The sequence below is a fragment of the Herpailurus yagouaroundi genome, unplaced genomic scaffold (assembly GCF_014898765.1).
Source record: "Herpailurus yagouaroundi ecotype Mexico unplaced genomic scaffold, PumYag 181, whole genome shotgun sequence".
Classification (NCBI taxonomy): Eukaryota; Metazoa; Chordata; class Mammalia; order Carnivora; family Felidae; genus Herpailurus; species Herpailurus yagouaroundi.
Genome location: NW_024412412.1, coordinates 1,410,077 through 1,429,935, shown reverse-complemented (window position 1 = coordinate 1,429,935; position 19,859 = coordinate 1,410,077). Strand labels below are relative to the sequence as shown.

General features: G+C 55.2%; 1 protein-coding gene across 2 annotated transcripts in view; it reads right to left on the bottom strand.

Annotated features, from left to right (window-relative positions):
- MYOM2 (myomesin 2) overlaps nt 1–15,010 on the bottom strand; it is a 73,662-nt gene extending 58,652 nt beyond the window's left edge. Inside the window, exons 1-6 of one of the 2 annotated variants that reach the window (XM_040489802.1) lie at nt 14,897–15,010; nt 9,967–10,085; nt 7,284–7,427; nt 3,680–3,818; nt 3,405–3,562; nt 2,176–2,268 (exon numbers count right to left, since the gene is read on the bottom strand). In XM_040489802.1, the coding sequence (XP_040345736.1) occupies nt 2,176–2,268; nt 3,405–3,562; nt 3,680–3,818; nt 7,284–7,427; nt 9,967–10,073 (641 nt within the window). In that variant the 5' untranslated portion in view covers nt 10,074–10,085; nt 14,897–15,010. Of the gene's footprint in view, nt 1–2,175; nt 2,269–3,404; nt 3,563–3,679; nt 3,819–7,283; nt 7,428–9,966; nt 10,086–11,656; nt 11,887–14,896 lie in introns of those variants that run through there. The other variant, XM_040489803.1, reaches the window with a different exon arrangement.
- Nucleotides 15,011–19,859: the final 4,849 nt, after the last annotated feature.

The window sequence follows — 19,859 nt, the reverse complement described above, 5'->3', positions numbered from 1 at the left end:
GCTCTATCTCTGACCTCCTGTCCCTCGCCGGCCACAGCCCAGACCAGCCCGAGGGGGCTGGGACACAACCTCTCGGAGCCTCTGCTGCAGCTGCCGCCTCGGGCTGGCACCCTCGTGGCCCAACTCCCCGTCTATCCCATTCACCATCTCCTGTAAGCCTTGTTCAGAAGATGTCTTCTCAGGGAGGGCTGGCCTGACCACCCCACTTAACCCCACCACCTAGCCCACCCCCACACCAAGAGACCCCCATTCCCCACGCCCAGTACCACAGCCTCCTGATTTACTATATAATTCACCATTTTATTACGCTTACGGTTCACCTCCTTATGCCAGCACATAAGACCTGAGATGAGGACCTCAGTTTTGGTCCTGTATCCCAAGCATCTGGACCAGTGCCTGGTACACAGTAGGTTGTCAATAAACAGCACCAGTAGGCCCATGAGGCCAGAACCTCCAGCTTCCTGAAAGAGCCTCATATTTACCTGGCAAAACAGGGTAATGACTTGTCAGACGCTTCCATGTTCATTACAATCTTCTAACACCTGTTCTAAGTAATCTGTAGGTGCAGTGACAGTTCAGGTGACGGGGAACCTTCCGGGCCTCCAGAGGCACATACCGGGTGCGTGTGACTGACGAGGAAGTTGGCCTCGCGTGAGGACGGGGGGTGGGGGGGGGGACACACAGCTTGGGGCCGACAGCCAGCCGGCGCCCCATGCGGTGCGGTCCTGAGTGCTGGGTGGCCAGTGCCCGGGGGGCTCACGCCTGGGCTCTTCCTCAAAGTCAGAGTGGGAAACAGGGAGGGAGAAAACGGGCAGGAGGCAGAGGATGAAACAGCGAGGGCGACGAAGGAAAGCACAGAAAGGAGGCGAGACCGACTTCCCGCTGGGTGGAGGGGAGCCGGCAAAGACTCCCACCCGGATCAACCTGGGTCGGCCTCCGCCGAACTCCAACCTTGGGCCTCGTCCTCATGCTCGGGAAGCCCGCTACGTCAGCTCAGGGAGCCCCCAGCTCCGTGTCGGACAGGGCTCCTCACCGCCCCCCAGGTGAGTCCCGTCGCCTGGCCGGCCTTCGGCACGAAACCTGCCGGTGGGTCTGGAAGGACCCCCGCCCCCTGACGCTTCCTCGTGGTGGTGTCCCTCCGCGCCCCCGCCCGCTCCGAGGAGCACACCCCACTGCCCTTCTGAGGCAGGGGCCTGGGCCCCACCCCCTGGTCGCCAGACGGAGCGCCCTCAGAATCACCTTCTCTTTAACGGAACCCAGGTACAAAGGCTTTTCAACAAAACAGGAGAGAATCCCCTCGGCGGAAGAAGTGCGTCTGGAAGACGCAGCCAGGTGAAGGTGACGTTGTACTGACTCGTGACTTCCACGAGTCGTCTTGGGAATTATTTCATTGGAGCTATTTTACTGGGGATTCCTTTACCTCTAAGTAAACTGAACCTAATTATGACATGGTGGCTCCACAGGGTGGTAACAGTGAACCCAGTAAAGTTATATATTCTAACGTCTTACTGATTTCTTGCCTTTATATTAGGATCCTTTATCTTTTCCTGGAAAGGACTTGATATGACGTCCTACACGCACACACTCACCACCTGTTTAGATCACGTATGTCAACGTGGATATAGTGTGTGTGTGCATGCCTGTGTATGTGTTGTGTAAGGAAAATGATACGCTATCCATCCAGCAAAATACTGATGCCAGCTGTGGGAAATATGATTTTTTTCTTTTACTTAGCTGTATCCTACATTTTTTTCAATTTCTGAGAAAAAAATATAAAAGTTGTATTTCCTTGAGGAGCCTGGGTTGAGGGACTACTCCTCAAACCTGTACGAGACGCAGCCCCGCGGCCGGACAGGTGTGGAGGAATCCTCTGCACCCACCATAACCTTTACACCTGAGCGTGTCCATCTGTCCTTAAACCACCTGCCCTGTTCCCAGAGCAGGGGCCCGGACAAAACCACGGGGTTTGCCTCCCTGTGGCCCGACACCGAGGATAACAAGGGAAGCTTCTACCACAGATTAACTCGGAAATACCACCGAGAGCACGTGGAACACACAGGGACGGGGTGCAACCCGACCTCCTGGTTTTAAATTCTGTTTCTCTCCCGCATGAGCAGCACTGACTATTTGGGGCAGGTGTCCCAGGGCACGTGGCCAGGCCCACCGAGACCTTACCTGTTGATCTCCAGGGTGTGCACGCCATACTTGCTCTCGATTCTGTACTTCCCCGGCTCACCTGCTTGGCAGATCAAACTGCCGTCTTTATACCTAAACGAGGGAAATGCTGATTTTAGTGCAAAGGCAGAGTGGACTTTGCATTTTGTCCCAGCCTTCTTTACGGCCCCCTCGGGACGCTACTCCCTGCCTGTGCGAGCTTCACGCAGGGCCCGTGGGCACAGCGGAGTGGCCGGGGGGGGACGATCTAGGGCCCGTGTCTGCCTGTCTGTTTAGGGGAGAGCAGCTCTTGTAGGATTCAGCCCGTCTGGGCGATCCTCAACCGATGACAGCGAGGGCCGCAGGGCTCCTTGGACTCCGTCAGGAATCCAGGAAAAGTCCTTCCATGAGAACGAAATGTTGCCAGCGTTAGCTGGGTTCCGGGCCAGCCTCTCCAGAGAGTTCCACAGGATCAAACCACACTGGACCCTGACTCGAGGAAGCTGGCCTCCTTGTCCCATGCAGGACAGCAGGACCTCGTCTCCCTGGCACATGGGCTCCTTTTTTCTGATCTGGGCTGAGCGCCCCAATCCAGGGTGTGAGTAAAATGCTTACAGTTTTTGCAGCAAGCTACAAACTTTGGGAATGTTATCACTTCCAGCAAGTGAGGAAACAGACAAGCACATATGGGGCCTGGAGACTTGTCTTGGCTCCTAAGGTCCGGTCGACCACAGCCCAGCTCCAGCGGGAAGCCTTCCCAAGTTAAAAGCAGAGCCGCTCGTGTAAACACAGGCCACCCGAGGGAACTCTCTCTGAAATAAAAACCCTCTGAAAACTCAGCTGAGTCTGTTGCACCGACATGAAAAACGTTGCCGTGGTATCTATAACGGACGCCCTGCGAGTTTTTATAAAGGCCTTTCCCGGAGCCTCACACAAGGTGGTCAGCGGGACGGGCCGTGTGCCACGTGCTTCCTTCGCGTGGATCTCCCACTGCACGGCTCAGGCAGCCGTTTCCAGATCCCTGCAAGAAAGTGCAGGCGCCGGGGCGGCTCGGCGGGTAAGAGTCTGACTCTTGATTTCGGCTCAGGCCATGATGTCACCGTTCGTTTGATTGAGCCCCATGTCTAGGTTTCTCTCTCTCTCTCTCTCTCTCTCTCTCTCTCTCTCTCAAAAATAAACGTTAAAAAACCATCATTAAAAAGAGAGGGCGAGAACAGGACAGCCCTCCCCGGGCCGGGAACGGCACTCACCACTGCACCACGGGGGTGGGAAAGCCTTGCACGGTGAAACACAGCTTCACGGACATCCTCTCCCACACGGTGTGGGACCGCAGGCGCACCAGGATCTCGGGGGCCCTGCGCATCCGCTCCTCGTACGAGTGCCTCTCCCCGGCGAGCTTGTCCTCCACCTGTCCCGGGGACAAGGATGCGTCAGCGCCCCTGCCCCGCCAACAGGCCGCGCGAACGCATCGGGAGCACCCAGGACGAGGCCCTCGCCTCTCCCGGAGATGCAGGCGGCCCCCTACCATCTGCTGAATGGCGTATCTGTCCAGCTGGTGCTGCGCCTGTGAGCGAGCCAGGTGCACGTTCTCTTCCATCTCCGCCAGCTCCCGGAGGAAACGCTGCCGCTTGGCTTCTCCATACGAAGCCACCAGAGACTGGTACCTGCGGGAGAGGTGACGTTATTCTCAGGACACACCGAAAAGGGCACGTCTGCCTGTGTTTATCTCCTTCGAGACCTCTGTGCGCTGGTGAGCCTGCACCACACAGAGCTGTGACGAGGGCAGGCGTAAGAGGCGTGAATGAGACCATGCGGGGGGCGCCTGGGGGGCTCAGTCGGCTGAGCGTCTGACTTCGGCTCAGGTCGTGATCTCGCGGTTCGTGAGTTCGAGCCCCGCGTCGGGCTCTGTGCTGACGGCTCGGATCCTAGAGCCTGCTTCCGATTCTGTGTCTCCCTCTCTCTCTGCCCCTCCCCCGCTCACGTTCCGTGTCTCTCTCTCTCTCTCTCTCTCTCTCTCTCTCTCTGTCTCGCAAAAATCAATAAAAAATCGAAAAAAAATGTAAAAAAAAGAAAATTCAGGGATTGAAACAAAAATGCATTATTTTTTATAAACACACAAAAAGTTAAAATTGAAATATAACTGGGGCGCCCAGGGGCTCAGTCGGTTGAGCATTGGACTTTGGCTCAGGTCATGATCTCGCGGTTCACGAGTTCGAGCCCTGCATCGGGCTCTGTGGTGACAGCTCGGAGCCTGGAGCCTGCTTCGGATTCTGTGTCTCCCTAGCTCTGCCCCTCCCCCGCTCATGCTCGTGTTCTTTCTCCTTCTCTCTCTCTCTTTCTCTCTCTCTCAAAAATAATAAATAAACATTTTTTAAAAAGGGAGGGGGCACCTGGGGGTTGAGTTGGTTAAGCACCTGGCTCTTTCTCGGCTCAGGTTCTGATCTCCCAGTCTGTGAGTTCAAGCCCCATGTCGGGCTCTGTGCTGACAGCGTGGAGCCTGCTTGGGATTCTCTCCCCTCCCCCTCCCCCACTCGCACTGTCTCTCTCTCAAAATAAACAAACATTGAAAAAGGGAGAAAGTCAGCATCTGGCGGCCTAGGGGTCTGACACCCCACGCTGAGGCACCCACACAGACGACGTGAGATTCCTCCTGCGCGGAATCCTATAAAAACTGCCTGTTCTCCTGGGGAGACTGCTGTTCTGAATGAATTTAGGACTGGGTTAAAGCCTCCTGAATCCACAGCTACAGACAGGAAGCAAACCTGTGTTCCAGGAAAATAGAGAGGATGCAAACAATTAAGCTCCTTTCATCTGTGGGAGCAGAGAACGAGGTGCGGCTGATCTGGCCCGGGTGCCATCTTTGTGAGACCAACAGGGCCCGGCCCGCTCCCGGCCTGCCTCTCCTGCCCCTTCTCCCTCTCTCTCTCTCTTCTGTCCTTCTCCCTCCCTCCCTCCCCTTCTTTCTTCTCTCTCCCTCTCCCTCCCTCTCTCCTCTTCCCTCTCCTACTCCCTCTCCCTCCCCCCAACCACTGAGGGAGCATCTCCGCTGCTCTGTGATGAGGTGTCCCTCTTCTGCAAGCCCACCGACAGCCTGTGTGATGCACGGAGGCCCGTCTTTTACTAGCACAGAAGCAGGGGCATGAAAGGGCTACTTCTAATCCACGTGTCCCCCAGGAGGACACGCTGAGATGTGCAGAGCTCCCAACGAGTCTTGGGTTCCTATTTTACGTGAAGATAGAGTGGTAATTCCAACGGATGCACCCACGGGTTCATCTTTCGAGCACCAATCAATCTGTCCCACGCGTGAAACTAGTTTCTGCCGTAGGAGGTAAGGAACAAAATGAGCTGGGGAGACACGGGTTATAACCCACATACCTGCCATGAGTCAGCTTCCTACTTCGGGCGAGTAGCCTCATGTATCCCAGAAAGATTTCCCACAGCCAGAAGGTCACCAAAGTCATTATCGCCAAAACCACGTGAATCCCTGACCTCTCGGATCAACAGAAGTCGACCTACCCCCCATTTCACTCCCTCAAAAACTGAGGAGTGGAGAGTTCTTGTGGCATGTTCAAGGACACAAGGAATGGCTCATAAACTTATAAAGCTCTAGTCCTCTCACTCCCTGCACTTGAACCCTAACTATGGGTAGAACCATTTTTTAAATAATCCAATACCAGAAAATCCAGAGTTTTATAACGTACACGTTTTAAATTTTTTAAATGTTTATTTTTGAGAGAGAAACAGAGCGAGTGGGGGAGGGGCAGAGAGAGAAGGAGACACAGAATCTGAAGCAGGCTCCGGGCTCCGAGCTGTCAGCACAGAGCCGGACGCGGGGCCCGAACTCAAGAACCGTGAAATCATGACCCGAATCAGACCAAAAGTCAGATGCTTAACCGACGGAGCCCCCCAGGCACTCCTCTAACGTACACATTTTGAAGTGATTCTCTTACAAAAGAAATCCTCACTTTATAATGAAATTCATGTGTCAAAATTCCCATAAGGCATTTAAAAGATCATTCAAAGATTAAAAATGAGGGCTAATCTCTTCAGCTGTACATTTTTATTACACAGATCCTTCCATCGTGAAATTCATCAAAAATGAAACCTGTTTACCAAAATCTCATTCTTCTTTCAGGTTTTCAATGTGTTAGAGATCTCGAGAAAATTTTCTAGAAGTAGGAGGGAGAGGTGAGGGGGGAAGCAGCAGGAATGAAATAAAGCACTCATGACCCACCCAACTATTTTGTTCTTCTAAGATCACCAGCTGCCTCTCTGATCTGGAAATAATTTTAAGACTGATGTCCCTATTAATCCATGTCACGCCCGTGACATTTTCCCCATGAGCTGGGTGCCCGGACACGCACGGCACGGCCGTCTACGGGCCCCTCACGATGGTTTCCCCACGGACACCCCTGGAAATGCTGGCGCGTCTCAGGAAGATCGCCTTCCTGGAGTCGGCGACCTCACTGCCCCGCTTGAGCAGCTCAGGAGGCTGTCGGTGGAGGTTCCACATGACCTTCAAACCGCCAGGTCTTAGGGCTTTAATGTGAGAATCCCACTGTGCGTGGAAAGCTAGCGAGTGCCACGTGGGACGGCGACCGGGACCTGACACAGGATGCCAGCGGCAACGCACACACGGCACGCGGCCCCGTCTGCGACGTTCCCTTCTGCGACAGTTATCCTCTTAGGGTCCACTGAGGTGATGTCACTGACGAATAAGCAGGCAGCGGGAGCTTATGCTTTTGTTAGAAGCAAGCATCACCGGGGCACCTGGGTGGCTCCGTCGGTTAAGCATCCGACTTCAGCTCAGGTCATGGTCTCACAGTTCGTGGGTTCGAGCCCCATGTCGGGCTCTGTGCTGACAGCTCAAGAGCCTGGAGCCTGCTTCGGATTCTGGGTCTCCCTCTCTCTCTGCTCCTCCCTGCCCCCCAAAAATAAACATTTAAAAATGAAAAACAAAAAAGAATGAAAAAGAAGCAAGTGTGACCTTCCAGGCTCTCTCGGGTGTGTGTCTGGCTGCCGCCCAGTCACTGTCCCCCCCTCTGGCCTTCAGGCCCTCCCTCCCGAGGCGCGGTGACTCCGCGGGCCTGCGCGGCCTTTGCAGGCAGTCTGGGGGAGGCGGGGGTTACCTTCTCTTCTTGTCCTGCTCCTCCTCCTCCAGCTCGGTGCTCACCCTCTTCGCACAGATACTGCACGTTGTCCCCAGCGCCGTCTGGCCGGAAGCCCTCTGGGAAGACGACTTCCTCTGGGCGGACGACTGCGTGGAGGTACGCCTGGGTGAGCGCGGAGAAATCGGACGCGTCAGAGAAGTACACGGGGAAATGTGACAGATTGCACACAGGGCGCGCGAAGGAAAATGAGGTACAACAGAGAGGGAGCAGACCGTAAGAGGCTCAGCTATACAGACAGCAACTGAGGGCTGCCGGAGGAAGGTGGGGGGGATGGGCCAGACGGGTGACCAGCACTAAGGAGGAGGCTGGCGGACGGGCACTGGGTGTCATATGTAAGAGATGAGCACTGGGTTCTACTCCGGAAGCCGGGACTGTGCTGTAGGTTAGCTAACTTGAATTTAAATAATTGTTTTCATGCTAAAAGCAGGGGCACTTGGGTGGCTCAGTTGGTTAAGCGTCCAACTTCGGCTCAGGTCACGATGTCACACAGTTCCTGAAATCAAGCCCCACATGGGGCTCTGTGTGTCAGCACCAAGCCTGCTTTGGGTCCTCTGTCTTCCCCTCTCTCTGCTCCTCCCCTACTCATGCTCTCTCTCTCTTTCTTTCTCTCTCACCTCTGTCAAAAATAATTAAATGTTTAAAAACAATGGTAGGGGCATCTGGGTGGCTCAGTCAGTGTAGTGTCCGACTTCGGCTCAGGTCACGATCTCACGGTTCGTGGGTTCGAGCCTCGTGTCAGGCTGTGTGCTGACAGCTCGGAGCCTGGAAACTGCTTCAGATTCTGTGTCTCCCTCTCTCTCTCTGCTCCTCCCCCCACTCGTGCTCTGTGTCTCTCTCAAAAATAAACATTTTTTTTTAATTTTTTTTTCAACGTTTTTTATTTATTTTTGGGACAGAGAGAGACAGAGCATGAACGGGGGAGGGGCAGAGAGAGAGGGAGACACAGAATCGGAAACAGGCTCCAGGCTCCGAGCCATCAGCCCAGAGCCCGACGCGGGGCTCGAACTCACGGACCGCGAGACCGTGAGCTGGCTGAAGTCGGACGCTTAACCGACTGCGCCACCCAGGCGCCCCAAAAATAAACATTTTAAAAAGTGTTTAAACAATGCTAAAAAATAATAAAAACTAAAACTAAAAACAGTACACAAAGTTATCATCACAGACACGCCACCTTTCCCAGCGGCGGCACACCGGCGTGAAGGAGCACGCACACGCGCGCAGACACACAAACGGGTGCGTGCACGCGCACAGCTAACACATGCGCATGCGTGCATGCACACGGAACTCCGTCCCCGTCTGCATGTGCCTGTGCCCGGAGGGGCGCGTGCGCGCATGAGTCGGCCTCTCCCCCTTGCCCTTTTCCATCCGTGCCAGCCAGCGCCTTCCACGGCGCTCTTGGCCCAGCGCCACGATTATATATATCTCCGGGGATCTGAGGCTCCCGGAGGCTGCCGGGAGCGCTGCGAACGCTTGGCTGTGTGTCGCAAGGATGGCAAAGGACACGGGGCCGCGGGCGCGTCTAAATATAGGGTGTCGGCGACACGCACGAGCCCCCGGGCCGGGCCGGCACACCCGCGGCGTCTGTCCATCCTTCGGCACAGCAGTCTAACCGGCCCAGGCCAATCCCGGACTCGGCACACAGGCACGTGCTGCGGGTCCCCGAGGTCGCCGGCTTCAGAAACCACCGGATCTGCGGCTGGACGCCAGTCTACTAGGCAGCGGATACGTGTACGGTTTTGCTATGCGTATCATTGCGGCAAAATTATGGGTATCAGCCTCCACGTGATCTTCACTCTGCCCCCATGAGCTTTTCCTCCCTCTGACGCTCCTCCCGTGGCCCTTCCCACCGCCCTTGTGCTGACTGGTTTTGTTGTTGTTGTTGTTGTTTGCTTTTATTTGAGAGCAAGAGAGGGAGCCGGGGAGGGGCAGAGAGAGGGAGAGAGAGAATCCCAAGCACGATACGCGCTGTCAGCCCAGAGCCTGACGTGGGGCTCAAACTCACGGCCTGTGAGATCATGACCTGAGCCGAGATCAAGAGTCACTCGGGGCACCTGGGGTGGTGGCTCAGTGGTTAAGCGGCCTCTCGCGGTTCACTGGTTCCAGCCCCGCGTCGGGCTCTGTGCCGACGGCTCGGAGCCTGGAGCCTGCCTCTGATTCTGTGTCTCCCTCTCTCTGCCCCTCCCCACTCATGCTTCGTCTCTCTCTCTCTCTCTCTCTCTCTCTCTCTCTCTCTCTCAAAAAAATAAACATTGAAAAAAAATTAAAAAAAAAAAAAAAAAAAAGAATCAGACGCTCAGCCAACTGAGCCACCCAGGCGCCCTAGACTTTCTGGATCCTAGTTCTGGAAGATGTGTAGAGAAGAGCAAAGTCAAGGAGCACTTACGAAAAAGTCTCTGTGTTCATCATCTACACGAGGGGCTCAGAGCCAGTCTACCGGCATCTACCGGGATCCCAGGTGCGCAACCTGGAGCTTCCGGTGCAGCCGGGAGAACTAGCTTTCCCCTGGGGTGCTGGGCGCGGGCGTCAGGCGGCCTGCCATCTCTGACCCTCCCGACGCTCCCCCCGTCCAGGTTGCAGGGGACCGGACGCCAGACCCCCACGACCCAACCCCTCCCAGTCTAACCGCTGAATTTCGACTTACTTTTTGGCAGCATATTCATCCAGAAGGTACCTCGTCTGAACGTTGCGGTACGACTGGTCAAAGTGTTTGTGGCGCTTCTGGTAGAAGGGCACTGCGGCGAGTGACATCTCGGTGGGTACCTACGAGTAAGGAGGGAGGCGGACGGTGCTGAGCTCCATCCCCCGTGCAGTCCTGCCCGGGCAGTGTCTACACCAACATGTCGGGTTGTTCCAAGGGGGGAAACCAACTTCAGTCCATCAAACCCCTTCGGGGGAGGGACGGATGGAAGAAACGTTATGTAAGTGAAAATAATTTTGGGCTGGGAGACCAGACACCTATCAAGTTCCCTGGGGTCCGACATCATTTTCTGTTTGGTTCTTTGGAAATTAGAAGATTGGGTTGTAGGTTTCTTTTCATTGTGAGCTCACCAGATGTTTCCACAACACCCCGTTTATCCAAGGCAACGTGAAAGGCAGTGTGAGTGACAAGGATAAAAATAGGTAAAACACAGATTAGAGAAGTAAACAAATACTTAGAATACAAGATAAGAGCGGAATGAGGGACACACGCCCTGGGAAGCTAGGAGGGGGCACACGTAACAGGAGACAGGGCAGCCAAATGAGGTCCCCTGAAGTGGGTGACATTTGAGAAGAGCCTTGACAGATGGATAGGCTGACAGATGCAGACGGGGCAGAGAGAAGGGCATCCCATGAGCGCAGGTAGGAGGCGGGGAGACAGGATCTCAGGATACTTGAAGAGACGGGACAAGAAATCACTCTGGAAAGCTTGCAACCACATACAGTGACCTGGAAAGGGAATTCGTCTCCAGGACGCTGTCCAGATCCACGCTTCTAAAATCACATCCCGCAGGGTACTTGTAGATGCCCATGGCTGGGGTGGGCGGGAGCAGGGCTGAGCCCAGCAGGGAAGCCAGGGGGGCGCGGGCACGCGACACATCTTGGTCAAACTCCCTGAGAATTCGTCCTGCGGTGCGGCGTCTGGGAATTTGCAGCAGTGCTGGCACCTGGCCACGGGGCCACCTGCACCCACAGTGAACAAAGCGCCACTTCTCACTGGGCTATTTGGCCGTCTCCGAAGCGTGACACAGGCAGTATGCCTCCATCTCGGTGACCCCTAACCCCCCAAACCGAGGGGCGAAGGAATTCTCAATCCGAGCTCCACTTTGGTCCTTTGTGTGTAAGTTCATCCCCCCCACTCGAAGAAGAAAACGCAGAGGCAAGGCAGTGCTGGGGACAACGGGAACGGAGACCAGGAGTGGTCAACACGCAGGTGCGGCTCTGAGGTGAAACGGCCTGGCCTCCGCCACCGTTCAGACCTTGGCGCGGGTGTTACAAAACTCTCCAGGCGCTCTGCTGGTGATCCCTGTAGACTGTGATCTCCCAGAGTCACAGAATCGCAGGGCTCGGGAAGATCCTTAGGGATTATCTCCACCCCCACTGTACTGGGGGTGGGGACGGGAGCAATGCCTCCCCCGGAATCATGCAGAAAGGGCTTCAGACTTCTATTTCTGGACCTCTGACCCTTTGCCACACGAATACCAATGTTTCCTCTTAAAGACCAACCAGTCAACCAACCTCCACGGGTCCACTGAGGGCCGGGCACGTGTTTTTTCAGCATAAATCTGATGACAAATACGCAACAGAACGTGGCGTCTAGTGGAACACAGAGAAAAAGGCGCCTCTCCACCCACCTCAGCTCTGACACAGGTATTCTAGCGCTGAGGCCAGGACCGCAGGTTTGACATCGGGCAGACCGAGGTCTGAATCCTGAGCCCCGCCCGGTGACGTGGCCACAGGTGACCCTCTCGCTGCTATAACTCCGGGGTTCTGAACGGATTCTGTGGAACATTTGGCACGCGGTCTCCAACAACCAAAATCGGCAGCTGTCCCCGTCACGCTACGTGCTGTCGCTGTTCTCCAGGCGGACGCTGTGGGTAGGAAAAGGTATCTGAAAAACATGCATTCTGTCACTTGACTATCTGAAACGTCCTCGATGGCATCCCCGTGGGTTCTCTGGCGAGTTCAGCAAGGTGAATCTTCAAGAGAAGCTTCCTGCCCACAACCGCGTGGCCTCCACTGATTGCGTCCGGAGTCCCCCGTGTGCTGCGGAAAGCTCACGAACCGAAGTCAGACCGGGGTCGGGGGACACACTGCACCACTCTGAACCAGCTTCCTGTCTTGGGCTTCTCCCACCGCACCCGCAGGGCCGGAGGAAAGTTCTACGGCACCGATCCAGGACGATGCCCGCAGGTGCTGTGATGCCAGGTGGTCACGTCCCATCTCAATACTTGCTAACGTTGCTGCTGAGTCAACCTTCAAACGCGTTTGCATTTCTCCGTGAAGGGAAGAGCCCAGAAATGGCCCCGACGATAAGAGGTGATACGCTATCTTGACATGTCTAAACTGTGGCAGCCGGTACCCAGAGGAGGGTAATACACACTCGAGGGGACCCGTGCTTCTGTTCTGACTTAACTCGGCGTGTGCTTGTGCGGGTCTGGGAGTCCTCAACACTCCCCGTTCAAGGAGCATATACACTTTGTACTGATTAGCGAGGTGGGGCCGGAATCGAGCGCACGCGGCTCCGGTGGTCCTCGCTCCGACTCCTAGACCTGCTATCGCTGTTTCTCCCGACCCCAGACGGCCTTGGGCAGGGCAGGAAGAGAGCACTTCACTGCACTGATCCCACATCTGCTCTCTGCTCACTTCACGACACACTGTGCAGATGGCCATCAAAACCAGCGGCTTCCGAGGACCCTGCAAATGCAATTACCCTCACTTCTGTCCACTTTTCATGCCACAAACACGTGGAGCCCCTGCCCCGTGGCGGCCACGCCTGAATCACAGAACCACTGCATGTCAAGGACGGGGCCGTCTTAGAGGCCCCCCCTTGCCCCAGGGATGATGTCACGTCTTACATCTGAGCCTTGTGCCAGCGACCTCAGCTCCTCCTGCCTGTGCTGGCTTCTCCCAACCCCCTGGGTGACCCAGACCCACCACGCGGCCCACGCCCACGTCCAGGCCACTCGACCTCTTCCCCGCCCAGTGGACCTCACGTCTCAGTGCCTCCGCGTTGTCCCTGACCGCCCCAGACGGGGCATGCTGAGATCCCTGCAGGCTCAGCACATGCTCGCAGCTGCAGCCTTGGGTCGCAAGGCATTTATCTGAAACCACAGAGCGATTCCACAACTTGCCACGGATGATCTCATCCTGTCCTGGGTGGATCTCAGCCTTCCCTGCGAGGAAACTGAGTTTCAGATGGTAAAAATCATCTGCCCGGGTCACTGGCTCGTCGGAGACCGAGCCGACGTCCCCACCTTGCACTTGTGACTCTGTGCCCACCTGCCCACACCCATCCCCGCCACTCACGGAACGCTTCTGACACGTTTGGGAATGAGGACACCAAAGTGAAATGCGAGCCTGTCCTCAAGTACAGGAGACCGTGCGTCTGTGACATGCTTAGACCTAATCCCTTCCTGCCAACGATATTTGGAACCCGCCTTCCCTGCCACCAAGAAGAAATTGAATTTGTGGACGCATTTCAACCACAATGCATTTATTTCCATTTAATAAAAGAAGCTGTGGCCTGTGCAGCTAAAAATGTCCAAGTCAATGAGCGTACCAAGTGAAAGCTCTTCTAGAGGAAGGAAAAGGATTGGTTGGCGCCCACAGTGGGCCGATGCCCCCCAGGTAACTCAACCCTCAGGCCCCGAGACACGTTGTACCCACCCTCATTCACACCGAGGTCTACTTTCCCTGAAGCTTTTTCCAAACGACTTGGCACCAAAAAACAACTGAGCACAGAACCACTCTTAAAATCAGCCTCGATGACAAATCTAATACGGTTTGACGTCTAATGTCTGGCGGCTGAATTTCTCCAGCATTCCTCCGAATCATCTTTCGGAACCGTGACCTGAACGGCAGAGGCCTGCCCTCGCGGCCACAGGGCTCTCCGGCTTCCAAGGACCCCGAGTCCCTGTGTCCTGACGCCGAAGCAGGATCAAATTCGATCAAGCAACGAGATCGTGTGCAGCTTCCTGGACGAGAGACGGTTGCCATTTCTTCACAAGTTCAGAGAACTAGAAACAAACCAACAGCTCCGGAAATATTCCAGTGCTGTGAACTTTTACGCACAGAGTCTCTGGGTTTTGTGTGGGTGAAGGTCCCCCGTTCAGCGTTAGTTTCCGGTAAATTCGCTGCAAATGTGACCCAGACCTGGTTTACTTAAAACTTCGATTATCTTTCTTCCACTCGCTCTTGGATGCCTGTGTCACTTGTGTCCGGGAAGCAAGAGCTGAGACCCAGGAGGTGGGAAAGTGACCCTTCTGTGCACAGGCCCCCACCCCAGCGCCTTCCTCGTGGACGCACCTCCAAGGGCGGAAGGGAGCACGCCGGCTCCGCCGAGGGCACCGAGCCCAGAGACTCTGCAGGACTGTCGCTCATCACAGAGCACGGAGAAGGCAGTGCGGGGAGCTGGCAGTGAGCCTTCTTCCCCTCCCCCAGACACCAGGGTCCAAGACCACACTAATGTCCCTGCTTCCTCCTTCTCTCCAGAAAATACCTTTTATTCCACACCTTCTCAATCTGCACTGCCCCCACAGACTCCTTCAGGGCTCAGACTCTGGAGAAAGGGCACGGGCTCCGGGCCCCAGTGAGAAACGCCACAGAGCTCGGGTCAGCCGGCAGGTGCCCCGAGCGGGTCGCACCCGATAACACTCGCGACCGTGACCTCGGGAAGCACTGGAAGCATAAAGTCTAGTCCGGGAAGGACAGACGCAGACCGAGTCGTCGGCCGTCTTGTCTGTCCAACGGAGCGCCCTCCCCCGAATAGGTCCACCTCGGACACCTGACCGCTACCGGCTCGGCATGCGTCGGTATTCCTTCTTCCAAAGCCCCGGGTTAGAGAAGGAAAGAAGAAAAGGGGACTCACTCACCCAGAGAGAAAGGAGAGATGCCCGGCCGGCCTGGCTCGCCCACGACGCGGCTCTGGCTGAGGAAGGCACAGCTACTTCGCCTCCAAGTGCCCAGCCCTCCCTCCCATTTATGGCCTGGGAGGCGCTATATATAGCCACAGGGACTGCCTCGCCCCGAACTAATACCTGCACCATAAGTCATCAGCCTGATCTAAAAGGGAAAATTCTTTGAGTCGGAAAAAAATCAAAATCCCAAAGTGCACGGTGCCTGCCCTGTCTGCAAAGCACACCTGTCTCTCCCCGGGCATGGGTGTGACAATTTGGGGAGAACCCCAGGAAAAGAGGGCCGGGCCGGCAATCCACGTGGCTGGCTCTCCCGACGCATTTAACTTTTATGCGTAAACTCTCAGACTTCTCTTCGATCCCGTGGAACCACAGGTTCCCTGGATCATAGACTGCCACCTCCAGAGGAGTCTGATGACGGCCAGACTGCCAGCAGGCATTTGCCTTTTGTCCCCAGGGCACCTGAGCGCTTCTGGTCCTGGAGGAAAGGCAGGCAGCCCCTGTGGCTTTTTGGGTGTGTGGATTTGTTTTGTTTTGTGTTTGTTCCAGAAACGATTCGAGCTTTCTCTGGTCTCATCCTGAGGTTAATTTAGCAGGAACTGTCCTCCTAAAAGAGGAGCCAGCCCAGTCGGCAAGTTACGTCTTATTTATAGTTATTACCACAGATGTGCGCTGCGTCTAACAACCAGATAATTGCAGGGTGTCCGTCTTTTCGCACAGCATGTGTCCAAATATAAATAACACATGCCTGGCACGGCCACGGGCTGTAACCTGGCACGAATCGCCAAGAGGAGGGGCCGTGTGGCCGTGGCCCTCGACCTCAGGATCCGGAGGACTGCGGTCAAACCACAGCTCACCACGGAGGCCGTGTGACCTTTGGCCAGCTGGTCTACCTCTCTGTTTTCCCCACCCGGAAAGCTGTCTTTACGTTTCTTACAAACATTGGAGAAAATACTATCCTGGGAAGGGCCTGGGCACTAAAAAAACCCTCTGTGCCCACACAGCTGGTGTATCAGGAACACAGCCAAGGACCAGCAACACAGGTCAATGAGTGTGTAAATCTCAGCTGAGAGTCCCTGACGTACTTGGTCAGGGGCTGCACGCTTCTATTCGGGGCCTTACTCCCACTTAGTGTTCCAGTGGCCTAGCTTTTAATGTAACAAATGTTAGTTAAATGGGTATCAAATAAACACGGGTAGTTGGTGTGTTACCTGTTTAGCACCTTCTCGAAGGAGACCAATCCTGCCCTCGTCTGTGAGCCCCGCAAGACGGTCCATCGTGGGCTCTGCCCCCCGCCCACAGGCACGGCCCCACAAGGCGGAAAGGACGATTACAGGGGCCCGTCTCCCATCAGATGGCATCGCAGCCAACTGAGTCCCAGGAAACTAGCCTCTTCTGAGAAAACAATCTCATTCCAGGGAGAGACCGTCTCCTGACGGGACCAGAGGCGGACCAGCTTCTCATGCTCCTCACCGTCCATTTCAGAATTGCCCCGGCCCCTCCTATAAGGTAGGGGCTCACCTCCTAGAATGCTGCCCTAGGAAAGGCGCATCGTCTCAGCCACACTACGTAGGGAAGCCGAACACTCATCTGGACAGAGCAGGCCCCTGACGGGAAGAGAGTCCCCCTCACTGAGGGGTGAGACCCATCTGTCTCGGTGCAGCCATCGCTGTCCTAGAAGATGACGGGCACCGTGAGGGGCACTTGCGGGCAGGCTGGGACCCTGCCCGTGTGCTCAGACACGCCATACGGCAGTGGCCGCTAGACATCCCCTTCTACAGGACCACCAAAGTCTCTGCTGAAGCTCCCTGGACGCGGGCTCGTATCTTGCGCGACCCAAAGAATCCTGACAGACACATAGGAAAAACGATCAGTGATTTTATTTCCAAACCCACAGCTGGAGTTTGCGCCATGCAAACGATAAGCAAAATCGGCATCAGTGAGAAGTCTCAGATGATGTAAAAAAGGACACGGGACGCTAATAAGTGGCATCCGATATTTTCCATCAGAGGAACCGGGTACGGTGCGTGGTTCACGGGGCAAAGTCAAGTCCTCAGGATTTCATTAAATTCTAGTGCAGGGCCCAAAACTGATATTCAGGTCACAAAATCTATTTGAGTATTTGAAAAAAAGAGCAAAACTGTTCTTTAGGTATTTTGCTAACTTCCATATACTCTTAGGAAGCAACAACCAAAAAAATGGCCTGATGTATTTTAGAAAATGTCTATCCGACAGGCCGGATATTCCTAACTGTTCTACATTACAAAGGATGAGGCCACACAGAAAAGGAGCATCCAGGGGGCCGCGACGTGGGGGGTGGCAGAAACACGGGCCCTGGCACGCCAAGACTTGCGCCCGGCTTGGCCACCTGTGAGCCACGCGGCCCGTGGGACGCTCCTTAGCTTGGATTTCCTCGTCTCTGAAGTGGGTCCCCCAGTGCTGCCCAGAGACAGCATGTGTCCGATACGCGTCAAGGCCCTAACGGACAGCAGCTGCGGTGACGGGCTGGGGTGCCGGACCCCCAGCCCCAGGCTTCCCTGACTCCCCCTCGACTGGTCATCTCTCTGGCACAGGGGGTGTTCATTTCATCCCAAAGAACTTGATCCCGGTGGTCTGGCTGCAGTAGGAAGGAGCTGCCCCTGGCCCGCCCAGCCCGCCCGGCCCTAGGTTTGGCCGAAACGGGTGTCCTGCCCCAGCTCAGCTTACTGGCTCCGTTCAGCTCTCTTCCCAGCAGCTGCCACCTCACAGGCCTCACAGGGCCGTGCCCCCCTCGCCACGTCCACGAGGGTCCTGGTACGTTCGCCTCCTGGCCCGTGAGCGTGCGGAGCTCGGGGCTGCCCACGACGGCTGGCTTCACTTCAGATCTGCGCTAGTGAAACTCTAACAGACACGCTTTCAAGTGCTACACGGCCGTCTCTGCCTCGATCCCATTTTAATCTGCTTAAAATACGAAACTTCTGCGTGAAATCTCTTAAATAACAATCTGATTCTTAAACTGGGCAAAATCTGATTCTTAAAATGGGGGGGGCTCAGTCGGTGGAGCGTCCGGCTTTGGATCTCATGGTTCGTGAGTTCAGGCCCCACCTTGGGCTCTGTGCTGACAGCTCAGAGCCTGCTTCGGATTCTCTGGTCTCCCTCTCTCTGCCCCTCCCCCACTGTTCTCTCTCTCTCTGTCTCTGTCTCTCTCTCTCTCAAAAATAAACATTAAAAAAAACAGGCAAAGGACTTGAATAGACATTTCTCCAAAGACAATGCACAGATGGCCAACAGACACATGAAAAGATACTCAACATCCCTCCTCATCAGGGACGTGCAAATCCAAACAAGATACCACCTCACGTCTGTCAGAACAGCTAGCATCAGACAACAACCACAAAAACCCAGAAAACAACAGTCGTCGGCAAGGATGCGGAGGAGTTTGAGGCCACGCGCACTCCTGGTGGGTGTCTTTGTATTGTTTCCGCCGTGATCATTTCTGACAGTTTGTTCTCATCGCCCCAACAGGGACAGCCAGCTTGGAACACCTGGTGGAGAGGTTTCCACATCGCTTCCCTGGGTGTCTGGGTGTCAGGCGATCTCCCCGCGAAGGCGAATTACTAGTTCTCCCCTCCTCCAGACGTGAAGTAGACCACACTTCTGTACATACAAGTACGTCTCTTACCCCTCTATCCGTAACACAACTGCTCCTGTCGGGACAAGACTCTTACCCAGAACAACTACAAATTCAGCTTCAATACAAATAAGGAGGGGCGCCTGGGTGGCTCAATTGGGTAAGCGTCCAGCTTCTACTCAGGTCACAATCTCACAGTTCATGAATTCAAGCCCCACATCAGGCTCTGTGCTGACAGCTCAGAGCCTGCTTGGGATTCTCTCTCTCCCATTCTCTCTGCCCGCCTCTCTCTCTCTCTTTCTCAAAAGTAAACATTTAAAAAATTGTTTAATATAAATAAGGAAAGAGATGAGAGAGAAAGAAAAAATAGATGTATGAGAGATCAGATAGCTGATAGATGACAGATAGATAGAAGATAGATAAGGTGGGTCAATCGATCGATCAGCCAGGACGAGAGATGCTAAGGCCCCTAGAGAGAACTGTGTCTTCCCGCACTCTGTTCTTGACCTTTGGACACTTTCCAACTCCTGGCTGGCTGAAAGCTAGGAAGGCAGAGACCCGCTCTAAGAAGCTGAGAGAATAGTGGAGCTTTCTAGCAGTGTCACAGGGCTGGGGAGAGAGAAATTGGAGCTGAGTCAGAGGACGCGTGCAGGACGTGAAAGGCCAGGATGCAGGAAGAGGGCGAGGACCACGGACGTGAGCCCAGGGCGCGACACTGACTTTCACCACAATGCACCGTGAGAGCAAAAAGCAAACAAAAAGTAGTAAAGCGGCAAAGCAGGGTTTCCAGTGGGTCCATGGTGCTACTGCGACCAACACTGGGGTTTAGACCCTCCAAAAAGATAGGGCCTTCTTAAACAACCCAGGTTCTCCACGGGGACCCCGAACAGAGTGGGGGCACCCTGGAGGCAGAGGGCCTCCTGCTCCTCCAACCGGCTTTGCTTGTCCTCAGGACCCGGTGGATCCAGGTGCCATCTCCCCGCTGCCATTCAGGACAGGTGGCCCCATTCCATGAGACCAGCATCACTCCGAACCCGGACAATATCTCTAAGGCAACTTCAGTCATTCAGGCCAAGTTCACTAAACAGGAAGACTATTGTTTGCTGTGGGTGCTGTAATGACTGTCGTGATCTTGGTGGCTTAAAAAGACAGAAACGTAGCCCCTCCCCGTTCTGGAGGCCAGATGTCAAAACTCGGTATGTCGGGGGCCTGTGCTCGCTGCAGGCTCCAGGAGGGATCCTTTCTCCTCTCTTCCAGCTCCTAACGGCCTCCTGTCATCCACCACTGTGGACGCCTCTGTCTCGGGCACCT